We start from the raw sequence: 19911 nt of genomic DNA, 5'->3' as shown, positions 1-19911 counted from the left end.
ATCTGCAGAAGCTCAATAAAAAACGGGAAAAAAATGTATTGTACATTTTTCATTGGAGTTTTTTGGGAGTATTCCCAGTCTGCCTGCTGTCTGCCTGCCTGCTGCTCCCACCAACAGCATGGCGAAAAAATTATTTGAGGCCAAATAAACAACTGCAGTGTTGAGACCTGCGAGTGACCTTCAACTTCTGTTCCGCACACTGAACGCACGCAGAAGCACTAATATACTGGTCTAAGAATTCCAGAAAAACACAGCGACAAGACTGAGAGAAACACAAAGAAAAGGAGATGCACAGGAGATGAACAATCTAATTAAAGGTCAGTTTGCTCTTTGTTTGATTAAACAACATGAAACCAAAACTGCTTATGTAGATCTTTAAAGATGTACTGTTATTGTGTTTTCAGTTCATTATAGAGTATACAGTACCCCAACCCAACCACTGTAAAGATGTAAACTTTACATCAGAACAGACAGTCCAATTATCAGTGCTGCGTTCCATTTCCCCTCTCATTCCTCAGCTTGCTGTGTGCACTGAAAAGGCCTTTATAGATTTCAGAGAGACGGGCATTTCAGCATTTACAGCTCAGCAGCGTAAACAGTCCAGGTCTGTTCCAGCCCCTGGTTAATGGGCAGACTGGCTGTCATCCTGATAACATCACTCAGTGAAAAGGCAAACGTATTCCACAATTTTAAGGCAGATGCTTTTGGACAGAGATAACCCATCTTTAACTTATGTAAACTCTTATCCAGTACGAGCAAAGATATAAGGTGTATCCCTACATGTTTTATTAAAAACTATTACTTAAACCCATGCACAACTAATGCCACTTTAATAGTCTAATAAAAATCTACTGTAATAAATCCATGGAATTGATGAATAAAGTATGACAAGCCTTACTCAGCAAAAGGATGAATGCTGGCCAAAGAACACAGACGTTCCTTCAAAACTCCTTTTAAGAGACAGACTTTTTAATGGCACTAATTTGCAGGATCCAGTGAGGCAGACAGAACAGCAGGGGGATTATTTTTGCGACGACATCTTGTAAACTACTAAGAAAGCATTAGAATAGCATGAAGATCTTTGAAAATGAACTGATTGTCTATGAAATTGTAGTCAATCATCAATCAATCAACTTTTATTTATATACCACCTTTCAAACAAATCCAGTGTAGTTCAAACTGAAATTGAAAAAGCAACAACAACAACAACAACTAAGAATATTTCAAGAAAAGGACATGGAGACTAATGCACGCTGGGTAATAAAATATGTGTAGGTTAAAATTCTAAAAGATAATAAATATACATAACATAATAAGATATAGGTAAAACAGATAAAAGCCGATAGATAAAACAAATGTAAACCATACAATTGTGCTAGTATATAAGATATAAATCAGTATTTCACAATAATTTCCATAAATATAATAAAAACAAATGAAATTGAAAGGAACTCTGTTGGGCTTCCAGGATTGTGGAACTATCACTGTAATATTAAATCAATTTATACTTCTTTTCATTTAAATTCAGCTTGTGTTATTTTAGCATTCAAGATTGCAAGTAATATTTTCCCTTTAGCCCTTGTGAATGTCAGATCAAATGTAATAATAAATCGATTATTGACTCGCACTTCCCACAGAGTATTTATCCATCTAGAAATGGGATGAACAACATCGATAACTAATGTTTTAACAGCACTGACTGGCCCCTATGTGTCAGGGTCACAGCGGGGGAAAAAGGCTACATGGGGTAAAAGGCAGCCAGGAACTATGAACTGGATCCAGATTTCCCAAATAACTCTGGTGTAACAAGAGAGGTCACTTCACGGTCAATGTTTCATCCTCATTCATCTGTTCATAGACTTTCCCTTGATGGAGCAGACAGTGGGATTGGACATGACAGCCAGAGGTGTGTGTGAACCCGACGCTGCCAGCCAGCCAGAAAACCAGTAGCACCAGCTGTGTGTTCAGCTACAGGCACACTAAACCAGCAATTCTCAACCTTGGGGTCGGGACCCCAATTGGGGTCGCGAGATGATTTCTGGGGGTCGCCAAATAATTTTTCATTTCAAGTCATTTTGTGTCTTTTTTGGTCATTTTGTGTCTTTTTTTGATCAGTTTCTGGTCAATTTTGGTAATTTTGTTTCCTTTTTTTGGTAATTTTGTGTTTTTTTTTGTCATTTTGTGTCTTTTTTTAATCATTTTGTGTCTTTTTTTTTCTTCTTTTTTGGGGTCATTTTGTGTCTTTTTCAGTCATTTTGTGTCCTTTTTTTTGTCATTTTGTGTCTTTTTTGGTCATTTTGTGGTCATTTTTTTACTTTTTTTGGGTGATCTGTGCGTGTGAGATTCTGTTCAGTGAGCGGGGGTCACGGACAACATGCATGTTACATTGGGGGTCGCGACTCAAAAAGGTTGAGAACTCCTGCACTAAACAATACGTGAAACTAGTTACTGCATCATTTCCTGTGCCCAATTGCCTTTGAACACTTTGCTACACAACAGCAAAGAAGCTGTTAGAAATCAGTATTTGTACATTAGAGAGTAATCTAACCTTATATATTTGGTTGCCAATGTAACACAGATGATTTTTCTGTGTAACTGCCAATTTACAAAGGCTATTTGTGTTATTTTATATGCATGCACTTTTCCACGTTAACAGACACCTCCCCGCTTAACTGCAAGCCTGCTGCCAACAGGACAGTAATCCTCTGTATCTCTGCTTGTGGAAAACTAAAGCACGAGTATAAATCAAAGTCATCATAAATGTCCGAGCATGTAATCCATCATGGACAATGCTTCGCAGACACAAAACCGCAGATGTAAATTGCTCCTCTCATCCTCCGAGTCATCCCACCTTTCAAAACGATGCACCATGAAAAACACTATTCTACAGAGGGCTTAAGAGCTACTAAGGCCTTGGTGTGAGATCTAAATTGTAACTTATGTCCATGTTGGAACTATTTCGGCTAGTGTAAGAAGTTACATTCAAAACAGGCAACATTTAAACTTGCCTTCAGAGACCAAACGAAATGATTTATTTTTGTAGACGAACCCGAAAGTAGCAAAACCTTGGGGTCTATTGAGAATTCGCCAATGGGATTTTGGATCATTGCAGGAAATCAGCTCTGTGGCAAACACACACTTCTGATGCTAATGTGTTTTGGTCAGCAGGATAATCGTCACAAATGAACACCACTTTTATGATGTTTGAAGCGTGCAACCAACGAAAGTAAAAAGCTAACACAATAACAACTAACATAAAAATAACATAAAAAGTTAACATAATTTACAACCTACAAGAGTTTGCAAGAGCACTAAAAAACGTGACTAGAGGCTTTAAGGCAGACTAGTGAGAGTTCCCGTCCGTATCTGATGTGATGACATTAGATTTCCTGGACAACCACTGTAGTCTTATTTAGCCACTTGTTAGCAACCTCCTTTTTAAGGACACGTAAAAACTGCAAAATTCACAAGTGGGGGTATTTACTAATGTATTTTATGTCTTATAAAAAACGCGAACATCTCTTCAGCTTGTGTTAACCACAGATCTCATTTCAGGCATCTAACCACCAACCCATTCAAAATCCTCATTGAGTTTGAGAGGTTAGACCCTAGGGCGCTAACATGCTAACTTATGGGTTGAGAACTCATTCCTGTGGCGCCCTATGCACTGCAAAAAAATAAAAGTTGGGTGAACTCAAAATTTCAAGGCAACAAACTTTGATAAAATTTTAAGTTGGACAATTAAACTAAATATTTTAAGTTTTGTTTTTGAGTTTGCTCAACTCTGAATTCAGATTTTTGTCAACTCAACAGTAAGTTGAACTAACTTATAATTTAACATTGTAATAACTTTTAATCCTTACTTCTGCCAACTTCTGCAATGTGCTGAATTGGCACTATTGTAACGTCGCTATGAAATGTCAGCTAATGTTACGACCACAATTTTGAGTTAGCATTGATACGCTAATGGCTACTCTTGTAGCTGTAACAAGCAGCACCGCTAGCATCAGTTAGCCGCTAGCTTTCGCTAATGACCGAATTTCACAAAGAACAAAGAAATAAGAGTTATCAGAACTATTGTCCCTTGTTGTGACCCCAACTTAAAGATATAAGTAACAACAACTCACAAACTTGTTTTTGAGCATACAACTGCCCTAAATGTCAATAATTTATATTTCCAAGTTTTACCAACTTAAATCACTGTTTTAGGCCAAAAAATACAAGTTGGCTTTTTTGCAGTGTGGCTACTCAGCAAGTCCCGAAAAATGTTTTCTAAACTTGCGAGGATCATGTAACTGAGGGGTGTTTGTAAAATTCACTTTGTAATGTAAGTATGGCAAACAGAAGAGTTGTCAGCTGCTCCACACAGTGGGACACACAGTCTAATGGTGAGGAGGGCAAAACAGAGAAGTAGAGGAAAACAAAGGCACTGGAGACTGGGGGGGTTGGGAAATTAGCTTTGTGACAATCCACCCTCTTCTTTTGCCCTAAACAGCGTCCATCTTTTTATCAACGCATCTGTCAGTTATCCATCTATCTTTAACTAACACACACACACACACACACACACACACACACACACACACACCAGGTGTGCAGAGGTGAGAAAAGGGTTTGAAGTATTTCTCTCTCGCCCCTCAACTCTCTCACTCTTCTACAAATACCTATACTTTTTCTGTTTTGTCACCATTTCTGCACTTCCCTTGAACCTTTTCTAAATAATTTCCACATAAAAAGACACTTAAAAAAAGGAACAGACTGGTAACTGTTCCCCAAATTATTGAATGCATCGATTAGACAGTATTAAGTGGGGAAATCTTATTTTCCGCCTGCCCAGTCAGCTTTGAGATGTAAAACAGGGGTTTCTCTGAAAAGCAGCAGCTGATACTGCTGGCCCTGAAAACCAACATCTACAATTAACATTCAGTCCAAAAGAGCATCTTTGAATCGAGGAGGGAGAGTGGACAGAGATGTATTGTACCAGCATGCTCAGTCACACGTGCACAACGCTGTACACACACACACAGACACACACACCTGACAGCTGCACTTTAACCCTCCCTTCCAGCTTATAGGTCTAATTATCCGGTGGTGGCCAGGGCCCCAGTGGGAGCCCGCCGAGTGTGCGTGTGTGTGTGTGTGTGTGTGTGTGACGTTGTGTTTGTGTGAGTGTGTGAGTGTGTTGGGGGCTGCAGCGCCGCAGACCGGGAGGCTGGGACCTGTGATTTGATTTTGGAGGAGCAGATGGCAGGCTGTTGCTGGAAGGCTTTTTGAGGGTGTGTGTGTGTGTGTGTGTGTTTATTGGTGTATGGTTGATGGAGTGAGGACCCTTACTTTTTAGGAAAGAAAAATAAAGCTTTTTATAGTATCTATGGGGCAAACTGTTTTAGATGTGTATTATCAAATGTACGTTAACATAACGAAGCACTGGTACCTAAATTAAAGATGAAACACTACTTTTCTTAATATAACAGTGCATGGTTAACATTTCAAGCATTATTTCATGATTTGTGAATATTCATGTATGCATAACCTTATGTTAAGAGCACAACCGATATAGGATTTTTGAGACTGATACCAATAGTGATTTTAAAGAGGAAAAACTCATCGATAACAGATATGGTGGCTGATAATAATAATTAATATAATAAGTAATTATTGGAGCTGGGATTTGAATGTGCATCGATTTTTCACCACTCTGCAAATGTAGCCAGAGAGCTACTTTGATCAACAATGTATTACGCTGTAAGCAAATTCTATAAATCATAACAGATCGGAAAATAAAGAATAAATAAGAAAAAAACAAATAGCTTAATAAACATCATTACTTTTCAGTTTCATCCAATTGCTGATTAATAATAAGAAATAATTAAAAATGAATAGCTAATACCCTTTCTCAATCATGCCAAGTAACATTACTGCATTATATATTTTTTTCAAAAGTTTTCATAACGGCACAATTCTGTCAGGCTCTACTTACCTTACTTTTTATTTATTTTTTATTTTTAATTGTAAGTGGCCAAAACTCGAAGCACCTTTCAGGAAAATGTAATATAGTTCAACAGAAGCACCAACTACAGCCTCCAAAATGACCACAAAGTTGAATTAACACAAGAAAAACTTGGAGTGTCTGCCTGCCTCCAGCCTAGTGTACTGTATGCTAATTCTGCTGTGGACTTGCTAAAATTGATATCGATCTTCTGGTGGTTTGAAGGCAAAGAAGCTTCCCAAAATGTCAGTGTTGTTTTAACTGGAACTGACATTAGGGAAATGTTCTGCTTCACAGCCAGCCAAGGTAGCGTTTTACTTTTTACACACAAACACAGCTCTATTAAATGTATGAGGATACACATGTATGGGTTAAGGTGCATGTTGTTGATGTAACTTAGTGAAAAATTATCCTGATTGTCAAGTTAAATAAATCTTTTAAATCTACATCATATAATTGTTTTTATAGTGATAATGTGGAAAACATCCTGCAGTTTTTCTAGCCACCAGTTGAGCACCATTTAGGATGTGAAACAAGGCTTTACGAGTAAGGAGGCTCTGTGATCCAAACAAGTGGAGCTGTCAGATTATGGGGACATGTGTGGTCTGGGAGAGTGTTACCTCATCTTCAAGCAGAGGGGGGCAGAGGACAGAAGATTAAAGCTAATGCTTTTCCATTCAATTCTCCAAGTTGGCATTTAGAAACAAAGATTATGCCGTCTGATATACCAATTTATTTTTTGCACTTGGAATTAAAAAAGCTTTAGCTAGTGTTTAGGAAAGCACCCCGTGACTTTAACATTCAAACTGAACTGACTTTGACTATAATGGACAGGATACTGTCAGGTGTCCAGCTCTGGTCTCAGGATCAGGTTACAGGCTTAATGAGTTAAAGCTCTGAATTAGACTCCTAATTTAATTCGGAGACTGTCCTGCTGAAGCCAAGAGAACAAGTCTAAAGCAAACAGTCCTTTTCTAAGTAGTGAATCAGACATTATGGCAAGAACATGCTCACTGTCTTTCCAATGTCTGGCTGCTGGTGTGGGGTTGTTGCTCCAAACTGGCACAATTTTAGTTTTTAGAGTTTAATGTTCAAGTAAGGGCTATTCTGAATATTTTTTAACATTATACAACTTTAAAGAAAGCTTGTTCTGGGTGTTACTGACAAACTTTAACATAATTTGATGTCTCAAACTCAGCCACAACCAAATTACACTAGCTTTGTCTATAAAGACACATTTGAAGTGCTGGATGTTGCTGGAAAAACACATTTAGAACAATGGTTTCCTTGTGTTCACTTCCCTAATATACAAACACAACTGCTTGCTGAGGCTTGTTCTGACATTATTTCTTTGCTTACAAAGAGGATGGCTGCATCTATTGTCTTCTAACAAAGTGATGCTGTCTGATAGTTTGATGCAAAGAACTATCTGAGATGTGTCACTTAAAACTGTTTGCAAAAGGACAGACACTTTCCAACAGCTACCTGGCAGGTGATTGGATGAACCCTCTGTCTGTCACCATCCCACGCCGTCTGTGCTGAAACCAGTCAGCAGTAGAGCAAAAGCCTTCAGTGCTGTTCTCTGCTCTTCTTCCCATAAGAACCCACGGCGACATGGGTGTCACAAACATTTTAAATGTTCTAGTAATGTTCATGTATGTTTTCTTAAGTACATAAGTGTGTTTTTCAGTGTTTTACAGCTACAGTAGCTTGTTGAGAAGCCGTCCAATAAGGCAGTTTTATTTCTATTTATTTATTATTGATTTATTATCATTTTGTTACTTAAAAACAAATCTGAAATGGAATTAGTTGTCTAACATCACTATTCTGGTCACAATTATGATATATGTTACGGAGATGAAAACAAAAAGGCAAATGGTTATTTGTTTTATGTATTATTGATTTATTATTATTTTGTTACTTAAAAAAAGGAAAATTTGTGTCTCTGTAAGCAGAAAATGTGTCTAATTTATTCATTTAAAAATAAGGAATATCATAAACATAAATACCATAAACGCCCAATGTAACGTATATATGTCACATCACAGATCTTTGACATTTAGGGGTAGTATTTTTTTAAAACATAAATGTGTTTTATGTGGTCCACGTGGTCTGTGGTATATCCCCCATAATGTTCCATTAATGATTACTGGGTCTGGGTTCTTATGGGTTAATGAAGAAAGAGTCTCCAGTTCTGATTTGACGGCATCAATGTACAGTGTATGAGCTTTATTTTGAAATGAATAGCTTGTATAACTGGATCTTTATCTTTATGCACAACTAGGGATGGGAATAATTATTGGATGATCGATTAGTGGTAGTTAAGACTTTGGTCGATTATGTGGGAATATTAATTGATCTGTGTATTTATTTATTTACACTGAACTGAAACACCGTACATGAATAAGCCAAAGAGCTGAGAATTAAGTTGGTCAAAGCTACAGTTTGCAAACTGAAAGTTGCAATAACAATTATAAAAACACACAGAAATACCGTATTAATTTGAGCAAAACTAGCTTATTGTATCAAACCTTGCTAGCATTAATTACTAGGTTTAATTTGATCTAAAACTTTTTATTTTTATTTTGCCCATGTGTGCATGCAGCGATTAATCAATTAATTGATCGTTAACGTTATAGATAATCTAGTTGGCAGGTTTCTTGCAAACGCCCATCCCTATGTAGAACATGCATAAAGATAACGATGAAGGAGGATGAAATGTCTGAAATGCTACTGAAAGAAACTTTAGTTTGACCACAAAAAAAGATGTTAAATTCAAAGGGACTTTACAACTTTTGACAAACTGCCACCGTCTGGGTAGACTGTAGCTGGAAAAAACATCTTAAACAGGAGGTTAAAGGAATGGCGTTCCCTCTCAATCTGTCTGATAATACAGCAGCCTTTCCTCATTTCAAACGATTAGTCCAATTTCCAACTCTCAACACTGAACTAGTAGTAGCAGCTAACAGGACATCATAAATGTATCAGAATCACCACAGTTATATACTGGAACACACCCCATAAAGTCCAATGCAGCATTCCTTATGGCGATACAGAGCGTGAAACGCCTGGAAAGAACAGCTGCTCTGCATAGCTGATCTAGTTGGAATTTACTATGAGATGGAAATAGAGACACATCAAGGGTTTATGTGACAGATATGGGAGTGAATTAATCACAGCGGAGAATCCAGCAGGATTCTTACAAGACGCATTCATGTGTGCAGCTGTGGGCGGTACATTTATTAGGAAGTTATTTATTTAAGCACCATGTTTTTGAACATATTAATCCCTGACATCATTTACTGCCTAAAGTGTGTAAAGCCATGTCTCCCCAACCAACCCTGCTTATTATAAACCAGGATAAAAACAACCTCTCCCTTGATAGAAATACACGGGATAGAGGAAAACTGATACATTTACTTTAAAGTTATTAGCGAAAAACTGTTTTCTGGGGTTTCAAACACTCAAATACTCTTGTCATGCATACTATTATATCATCTTGACACAGCATTAAAAAAAAAAAACTGTGTTCCTGAACAGTGCTGGCTCGACAGAAAGGTTGCTGGTCTTGCCCTGTCAGAGGTGAAAAGGATCACTGTTGTCATGAGTCATTTGTCTGAAGCATCCAGCAGAAAGACTGCTGTCGGCTCACAGGAAGCAAACATCAGACTGGAGACGTTTAAATATTTGAAGACAGGAGATTGTTCTTTCTCACATCTTGTGGTAATCCTCCTGTCAACTGGAACTATAACTCAGTAAATTCAGTTTCATAGTGGTTAGAAACTTATTTCACTCTAACCCCAAAGCCACAACTGTGACTATTAATAATAATCAAATCTTTGTATGTTGTCTGTTGAATTGTCGATTTAAAAAGATGCACACCAGTTCACTCCCACTGAAATTAAAATGATATCTAAGCTCTAAAATAGAAGCAACAAAGCTGATGAAGTAATGACTCCCTAAGACGTTATTCCCAGCCAACTACTTTTTGAATTATATTTGTGCAATAATACCTTTGTTTGGAGCAATTCAGAGCACAAAAACTACCCTCATAAAAACCATCAAAGTAACCAAAACACACAGAAACAGTTTTAAGAATTGTTTCAGTGGTGAGAAGTGTTTCACAGTAAGCTGCACCTTAAGTAAAACAGAGTAAATAAAAAAAAAAGCTCTTATTCGTTTCTCTTCTTTTCTTCTTTAACATATAGCACTCATTTAGCGATGACAGTTAGCTCTTAAAGTTATGTACTTACTTGATTCCTGTGGTCTATGTCTAGTACCATCAGGTTGAATGCACTTATTGTAAGTCGCTTTGGACAAAAGCGTCTGCTAAATGACATGTAATGTAATGTAAAAGTAATTTCATTTGAAGTCAGCTGTCTGAAACATGGGAGGAATCTTTTATTTTGATTTAAGCTTTGACAAGTACAGACTTTTCTTTCATTTTCACTAATCTAGACGGTCACTCGTTCACAGTTGTAGTCAATGTTCTGCTGGACATTTATGCAACCTTAAACCTTAATGGTGTGTTAAGGTTTAAGGTAATACAATTGTGGATTTTTAAAATAAACACATTCTCTGCAAAGCACTTTGAATTGCAAATGTGTTTGAAATGTGCTATGAAAATGATGCATTGCCTCACAATTCAAGTTGCACAAATACATATGTGAATATTGCAGATTTGCACAAGGCAACACAAATGAAGCCAATTCCATGTCTACTTATGTCTTTGCAATTACTTTGTATGCACAGCACAGTCTCACATAAGCTTTTAACCCTCCAAAAGGTTTATGATGTAATGTGACCAAGCTTTTGCAAGATCCCATACATTTATTTGTGATTTATTTTTAACACAGGTCTTTTGTTTTTCTTACTTACTTTAAATCACTTTCTCCTTTCAAAGTTAAATAATTCTGTGCGTTGAGAGTTAAAGCAATATAATTAAGAAGAATTACATAAGACCTCTCCCAGATGAGACAATGTCATATAAATCTTGTTGATTAGGGGAACCATGTGTTCAAGCTCACCTCCTCTCATAACACCAGGGACCCTCAATGAAAATTTCAGATGGAAATATTACAATATATGCGTCCCAGATGGGTAGGATTATAGCAAAAACAGTCTCAAATGGCTTAATGTGGGGGAAGGAGGTAGGGAGGAAACTATAGTGATGGATATGGCAAAAGGCCTGAACTATTAAGTGTATTCATTAGTGCCTTGTTGAAATAATCGTGGCGTGTAATTATGTATGGATGATTAAATGGGGTGTAATTACCTAGACTGCTGACACAGCTGAAGCCTATAAATCACAGCACTTTTTTGGAGATAAAACCTCTGGCTGAGAAGCTCAGCCTAGCGGTTCCATCTGGTTTTCATATGCACATTATCCAACCTCATCTCACTGAAAACAATACAGTTAACTCCCTCCAACTGTCATGTTGTATAGATTTAGTCAGTGAGCTCATGGATATTGGCAAGAACAAGAAATTAGTTTTTGCACGAGTCTGCTTGCTGATTACCAAAGCTGCAATTACAACAAGCATGCATCATAACAGACTCACCTGCTTGCCCTCCAAAGTGTACAGTCTCCTCACAGCTCCAGAGTCCAACTTGATCGCATCCGTGATGTCGGTGAGCACCTGCTCGAAGGAGTGCGCCGTCTTCTTGTTGAGCAGTATCCGTACTGCCTTGCGGGGTTTGACGCCACTGCGGATGACTGTGACGAGTTTGGGTTTGATGAATTCCTTGGACTCGCGCTGCAGCTCATTCTTCAGCGGGATGAGAGAGGAGAGGGAGCGGGATGTGCCCGTCTTGCAGCCCACTGACCAGTTGGGGTTGACGTTTTTGGTGTAGTCCACACGTCTGAAGGGTTCATTAGAGGCACACACATAACTCTCACCTGGGGAAAGAAGTGAGTTGAAAGAAGTGACAGTAAAAACAGGGATCTCCTGCAAACCACATCAACATTTAAGAAATTGTAAGATAGATTTAGCCCCATTTGGTTGTATGCCCCCGCTAACAGGTCAAGTTGCACTTTACATCCACGTCTATCCAGACTCATATGTAGCCATGACAGTAGACAATGCTTCAAATATGGATGTTGTTGCAAAGAAGCTACAGTATTCAACCAAATGTCTCCCCTTCTGTTCCTGAGTTATGGTGCTGAATAATGGCCTGTAAAGTGTTTTTGCAGAACCTACGTAATGATTTCAAAGTGAAGTTGAGCATTGGGATGTAAAATGGCATCTGATTATCATTTTATCCAATTAATAACTAATCTAATATCCTGTGATGACTATTATTTAACTGGAACTATTACTCAGTAAATTCAGTTTCTTAGTGGTTTGAAACTAATTTCACTCTAGACCCAAAGCCGAAAACTGTGACAATTGATAATAATTGAATCAGGGTACGTTGTCTATGGAATTGTTGATTTAAAAAAAATGCATACCAGTTCAATCCCGCTGAAAATGAAACGATATTTAAGCTCTAAAATAGAAGCAAAAAAGCTGATAAAGTAATAACTCTTTAAGATGTTATTTCCGGCCAAGTACTTTTTCTTGATCTTGACCATTGATCACTCAAATCTAAATCAATTAATTCTTTAGTCCATGTGGAAATTTGTGCTGAACCTTAAAAAAATGAATCCAGGCATTCTTGAGAGAGTTCCAGTTCAAGTATGGGACAGACTGATGGACGAAGCGTTGGACAGCCTGACTACACAGTGACTCCCAGCCATGGCTATTGCAGCGTGGAGGCACAAAAAATGTTTGAAATTAAATATTAGGCGTTTTCTCACCAGAGAAAGTGTTTCATAGTTCTAAGAGTATCCTGCTTTAAACCCTGCCTTTTATTGTGTCTGCACTGCAAGAACTAAAAATGATCAGAATTCCTTGAATGCTGTTTCGAGTGGTTTCTTGGCTCCTATTTCAGAGTAGGAACTCTCCCAGCATCACACATTCATGTAATACATCAGAATCCAGCTGACATGTACGGCATGCAACCTAAGATACTCTGTCCACATGGAATTAGAAGAATCAGAGGGACGACAAAGAGTTAACATTCCTCGGTTGAAACAAAAAGGCACATTGAGAGGCCAGACCAGTGTAACACCGTCCTCTCTCCCTTTCAGCTGTTGAGCTGCTGCTCTGGCCTTCCTCCAAAGCAAAGCATTTTGTTTTATCTGCCTGCATTCCATTCCAGCAGTTAACACGCAAATGTTTCCCCTTAAGAACAAAGTCATGTGACAAGTACAGGGGCTTGGCTGATAAATGCAAACCACACCAAGAATGTCTGGTGATTGTTTTGAAGGCTGAGTGTTGGATAAGAACCTCAGTGCCGTTCTTTTCCACTGTGAGTAAGAAAGAGAAAGTGACAGATATTTTCTGTTCATGCTACAGTCATCACAGAAGTATTTAAGTGTCCACAAACACATGGACGTCTCACTGGATCCACTTGTGCCGGAGAGACACTTCACAAAACATATCGTACAGTAAATTCTGTTCTGGCAAATATACATTGTTAGTGTTAGAGGGAAAGCAACCAAGGAGCTGAATAGCATGCATAACTTGTGGAATTGTTATTGCATAGCATAGAGACTTTCCAGGGAGCACAAAAACAGGGTAGTTTATATGCTGCATAAAGTATAATCCTATAACCGGACATACCACTGAAATGTACTGGTTTACAACTTAAAAGTTGCTGTTTGTGCCATCGTTTTCTGCATTTTTGTGGCCAGTATCTTTTGAAAAAACACTGTTATTGACAGCATCATATCCAATCTATGAAATGTTAGTTATCTGATCTGTGTCGAGACAAATGAAGGGAGCTGCAGTGAAAGAAGGCCATATGAGACGGTTTTCCCATGATACCTGGTTTTATTAAGCCTGCAATTAACCAAAAGGCTAATTAGAAGGCTAGGCCACAGCTGGGGGGACTGAGCTACGGCTGGAAACTAAAACAAAATATAACTGGGGCTGTCATTCATCCGGGGGACGATGATAGAATACTGAAATGCCCTCAGATGGTGACTGGTGACAAGTCTATTCCCTGGGGTACAGAGATCTCAGGTGCAACATCTCTGAGCGATGTGAGGGGAGCCCCAACCAGCCGCCCGCCACCGGCTGCTGTCCTCATGTGGACGACAGATGAGGTCAGCCGTAACAGAGCTGTCGAAGCAGTCCAGCAGCTTTTACTGCAGTGGTTTCACATCTGACAACAATCCGAAGCCCAAGAGATGGCAGTAAATGGGAATCGTAAAACAATGCGTTTTTAGTATAAAACTTCACCATCACCAAAACAATGAAGTGACCCCACGATCCAATGATATTCTCAGCATGCCTTCTGTTTTGTTGGCATAATATTCACCATGTAGTAAAGGGAATTGGACCAGTATGGGCAGCACACTATTGCTTTCCCTGGGCACAAATACCATAATCCCACATTTTAGCTTAATTTGAAATGTTTGATCCTCTTAATCTGCTGCAAAGAAAAAGTTTATAAGCAAAAATATCCTTTTAGATCTCCTGTCGGTTCTTCTATCCAAGAAATCCCTTTATATCCCACTTAGTGATCACAGAGTTAGTGAATGTATCGGTAATACAAGCTTACATTCATGATGCAGCTGTAGTGCCTGGAGTCATACCCCCATAAGCTGCAACAAATGAGACATTCAAAAATAGCTGACAGCCCTTGCCCTGAAAACTGAGGAACTACGATTTTAATAATCAAATAAAAAAAAAATACTGATTTTCTAAAAGGCAATAAAAACCTAAATTCCTTTTATTTTAGTTGAGTGTTTTCATGATAAAAGTTGGTTTTATTTCAGCCATTTATTCAAGAATTCGATTGTCAGCTTGCCCTGGAGGCTTTATTACAACACTACAGATATAGGAGCAATTACTACAGCAGCATAGCATCTGGCAAGGCAGCACAGAGCTCAATAATAGAGTTAAACAGCAATCTTGTGGGTGAGCGAGGGCAACATTGTAGATCTCACGATGATGTTATCTGAGTTATGTTGGCAAAGTTATGACAAAAACCTGTGAAACAAACCTTTACCAGGCAGGTAAAAGATAAAGCTAATGGCTCCATTGTGGGACATGTTTTTGGAGCATGAGACATAGAAAAGACTAAATATCAGTATATCTTGGTTTTTGTGGCTTGAAATTTGACCTTTTTTTTTATCTGTCTCCTGTAAGTCTTGAAACTTAATGAAAGCGCAACACTTCTGTAAATTGTTGGGAGTAACTCTCTGATAGAGAAAGTTGTGTCCATATTAATTTATCTATTTTTTCTCGATAGGTCACTAAAAAGTTTACCCACTTTAACCCTTTATCAGGCAAAGAACTATATTTGGTAACTTCAGGTAATATTTCGAGAAAAAAGTTGCAAATTTACTAGATTAAAGTGGCAAATCTACAAGAAAAAAAGTTGCAGATTTACGAGAAAAAAGTGGAGAAAAAAGCAATTTTTTCTCCCAGATTCACCACTTTAACCCGTTATAGGGCACTCATTGAAATACTTGCAAATTCCAAATTTCAACCCTAGAGAATATTGGAGGATATTACATACTCCCAGAATGTGTAAAAAAAAAATGTACGAAAATAATATTTTGAGAAAAATGTTTACGAGATTAAAGTGGCAAATCTACGAGAAAAAAAAAGTTTATGAGATTTAAAGTGGTGAACCCGGGAGAAAAAAGTCCTTTTTTCCCCACTTTTTTCTCATAAATCTGCAACTTTTTTCGCGCAGATTTGCCACTTTAAATCTCTTAAATCTGTGACTTTTTTTCTTGTAAATTTGCCACTTTAATCTAGTAAATTTGCAACTTTTTCCTCAAAATATTACCTGAGGTTACCAAATATAGTTCTTTGCTTGATAAAGGGTTAAAAGTAGTTTATGAATTCAGCAAAGCTATAAATGACACAACATCTGCCTTCATATATCCATCCACTGTCAACCTTAATTTCACCAGTTGGTGCCAGTAAACCCCTTGGCTTGCACACTCACTATTGTCCCAACTAGAATCCCTTTGTCAGCATATTATTTGCCCCCACATTTCCACACAGTAATCTACAAAGCTCTTCCTAAACCCAGTTCAATATCTGCTACCTCTCTGTGTGTTTTTTCCACCAGCACAGCAGTTCAATAGGATTCTTCCACGGGCCCGGGTCAGTCTGCTTTAGCCGTTTAGACATGCATTTCCATGACTGCTGTGGTCCTGACTGGCAGCCTCTTCCATCTAGATCTCAACATGACCTAGCCGTTTTGTCACCAAGTTAGCAGAGCTTCATTTGAAGTACTATTATTCAATAAAACCAGGTCTAATTAACCACATAGAGTTTTAAATAATCCAGGGAGGAATCGTATAAACACAAACAGCCACACTAAGCTGAACAACTGACTCTCACTGTGGTTTGTGACTATCTCCAACATGTCATCAAGGTAAACAACTTTACTTGCTGTGCTGTGCTGTGCAGTAGAATAACACTGTGCCAGTGCAGCCCCCTACTATGGAAAAAACCTACAAGCTTAATGGTTGGCTCAGAAATCCCATCCAACCATAAGGGCCACACATGTGAATGGTGCTTATTGGGTTTCCACACAAAAGAGCCCCAGCAGGCCTCAATCAATGGAGGCATACTGCTGAGCTGAGCAGTAATGTTCCCTCTCTCTGTCCATTAGATGGGTGAGTACACCAGGATAAGACACTGGTGCTCGGCCCACCTGCTGTGCATCTTGCATACGAGTTACAAAAACACTCTCCCACTTACCCCTCATTGTATTGAGCCATGCAGATAGTCTAATTTGCATCTGAGGTTTTTAGATATCTGCTACTACCACAATACATTTGGACTGAATGGAATATCCTGAAACAAAGCCCCGGTCCCGGTCAGGATTATCCAAAGAAGTATTTAGTAATGAAAGTCATAAACGCCCCAAACTGTCTGCAGTGAGGACAGTGGATTATCCAACTGGTGCTGCTTATTGGTTTATGAGGTAATTGTATCAGTGCGCAACAAAAAATAAATTCAATCACCTTGAATGGTGCACTGGATGATGTGTTGATGTTTAAGGCACTGTGTTTTTATTATGGGCCAAGTCGGATATATTGTTTGAAGCAATCAGAAAAGTTTCACACTTTCTTTTCAGTCAGTTTTCCATGACTTGGATGTTGATATGAACACCTAAAATTGGTAATTACAATATCTTTGATATGACATCACCACAACTTCAACCACAGAAAACCCTTAAAAATTTGATTTGACCCTTAAAAACAGAGACATTGCTGACAAAATGAGTTGTTGCGGCATGAGTAGCCCTCTGGACACAGCTAGTAATATATGCTCCGAATCCTCATTTAGCAGCAGTGTCCCGTCGGTGCAGAAGTGCAGTTGCAGAACGTCTGTATCACGTCCAATGCACCAAAACAACTTTTGCTCAAATTGCCAAACTATTGATGCTACAGAATTCAGATCAGGCCTGGCCTAAATCTTCCCTGGTGACTCAAGGGATGGAAATGAGTGTAGCAGAGTCTCAAGTTTTAGTAGGATGTGAGGTGAAAATAGACCGGTATACAAGAATAATGAGTGCGGTGAGAGGTCGGTGGATCCTGAGTGTGTGTGGCAGAGCCACAACCTTTCATGTTTAGAGGATTGCAGACAGGTCACAGTGCAGACAGACACACAGCAGGGCTGAACATGAAGATTAACTTATTAGTGAGAGGTCACTCTCTGCAGGGTGAATAAAACTGCAGGAAAGTGGAAGGGTGGGAGAGGACTGTGCTCTAGTTTTGTTTTCAGTGTGTGACTGCCTTTGACACAATGTTGAAAACTTTAAAATACTACAGTTAACTTGTATACTAATGTACTTTTGTTAAGGGACTACTGTCATGCTCTGGGTTCTTCCTAAAATGACTCAACTGATCTTATATCTGGGACTGTGTTAGACATTTACAAGTAGCTATTACATTTTACATTTAAAATTCAACTTAAAGTTTATAAATTATAACTTAATCACATTTGTATTTATTTTTTTAAAACACAAACCCCATTATTGCACCTGCACATGGCAATAAATGAACAGATACTGAATGGGGGAGGGAAATGTCCATCTTTCAAGCCCCAAGGGTGAGATCAATTTGAAAGGCTACAGCATACACATTCATCACACATTCTTTCCCAGGCAGGACTGCACTTAGAGCACTTTCATGCCCACACGAACCCAGCTCACAAATACATATTAAAAATGGGGGAGGGAGTGAGAGTGAGAGAGAGTCTAGCTGAGATCAATGCACACTGATGCACATAAGCAGCCTGTGGAGAAGTGAAGCTGGACTGAGGAGGGATCTGCTTTACTGCATGCACGACACTGGGTCAAACATGTCAGAACAGTTATGTCAATGATGCAAGGGAAGCCCTGCATTGTAATGCCTTTCAGAGATTAATTGATATATTCTGATACAGTGGATCTGACCTGACCTGATTGGAAATTCAGATATTAAATACACAAAGTAGACAGCATGTAGAGACATCAGATGACAGCCCTTAATGTATACATGTTCTGAGTGACCTTTTAAACTTCTGTTATAACTTGCCTCAGGCTAGATTAGTGTTTAAATGCACCATTTAGCCATAACTCGAGGCAAACCCCAGCTTTTATTTAAAAAAATCAATTGCATGTCTGAATCAATGCACATTATCAATTGTCAATCAATCATTGAGCGTCTTTCATGATTTGTTGTCACACAAGGTGTTATATATCCATGATACATATCCATGATCTGTATCCATGATCATCCTTACCCTCTGTTAACTCATCCAGACTGGTGATCCTCCTGCCTCCATCCAACGCGTATAAACTCCGGACTCCTTGAGGCAGGTTGACATTGTCCGACAGGGACCTTGTGAGTTCCATGAGCAGAGCATCAAACGACCTGAACCTGTCGTTGGACACGGCGTACACCAGTCCTTTGAAATATTTGTCTCCATTGCGATAAAAACGCACTTTTCTGGCTTTCTTCTCGGTCGTGAGGGACTGGAGGGTGCGTGTGCGGTAGAAACTACAGTGCGCACTGTGAGCCGGGCTGGGGACCAGACCGTTGCCCCTGGAGCCCGACTGAGACCCGGAGACCGAGTTGTTCCTCGGTGTCCGGTGAGGCTTCTCTCGCTCCTCAAAGTGTTCAAATTCAATACTTCGGCTTAGCGACATGTTGTGTGACTTTTTTCTCCCTGTTTTGAGTGAAAACCCCACACAGAACTTTTATCCAAAGGATCAATGCGGATGCAGAGGGATACACGTGTGCGTCTCCAGGCTCCGCGTCCAGTCCACTGTGTGCCGCACCGGTTGCGCGTGACCAAGTCCAAACGCTAAAACACAGAAGCAAGTGGAGAAAAAAAAAAAGCTTTGAAGTCCACAGAAAATGAACCCTGTCCTGGCTGCTCCGATGAATTGATTAGTCTACCTACAAAAACACAGCAGGGGCATTTAATCCAAACGCCAGCTCGGGATTATCCGGTCGGAAACGTGTCGGATATAGAGCAGCTGAGAGTGACAGACATCGCAGTGGACCTGCCGGTTTGGCTTTCAAACAACGAAACAATTTTTTGCAAAACTTCGGCGCACCGCACGAAACACCGCAAGCCTCCTCCTTCTCCACCTCACGTCCTCCCTCTGACTGGTCGGCCGCTCAAGCTGTCAAATCAATGGATAATGAGAGAGGGGGAAGCCCTCCGCCCCCGGGTCCTAATGCTCTCTATTGTTCTATTATTCACGGGCTGGAAACAATGTTTATACTCATCCTCAGTGACCTAAATGTCTTCAAACAAAGAACTTGGATATGTTTATGATAGTAATAATATATAATACAAAATAAATATAATATATAAAAAACAGTATGATAAAAAGATAGCAAATAGACT

General features: G+C 39.1%; 1 protein-coding gene across 2 annotated transcripts in view; it reads right to left on the bottom strand.

Moving 5' to 3' along the window:
- The window catches only part of dclk2a (doublecortin-like kinase 2a), a 52891-nt gene extending 33249 nt beyond the window's left edge, over positions 1–19642 (bottom strand). For both annotated transcript variants that reach the window (XM_059342356.1, XM_059342364.1), the window contains exons 1-2: positions 18796–19642; positions 11551–11888 (exon numbers count right to left, since the gene is read on the bottom strand). In XM_059342356.1, the coding sequence (XP_059198339.1) occupies positions 11551–11888; positions 18796–19201 (744 nt within the window). In that variant the 5' untranslated portion in view covers positions 19202–19642. The remainder of the gene's footprint in view (positions 1–11550; positions 11889–18795) is intronic.
- Between the last annotated feature and the right edge of the window lie 269 nt (positions 19643–19911).

The sequence above is a fragment of the Centropristis striata genome, chromosome 1 (assembly GCF_030273125.1).
Source record: "Centropristis striata isolate RG_2023a ecotype Rhode Island chromosome 1, C.striata_1.0, whole genome shotgun sequence".
In the NCBI taxonomy this organism is placed as follows: Eukaryota; Metazoa; Chordata; class Actinopteri; order Perciformes; family Serranidae; genus Centropristis; species Centropristis striata.
Note: the sequence above shows the minus strand (reverse complement) of the source record. Positions and strands in the feature narration are given on the sequence as shown.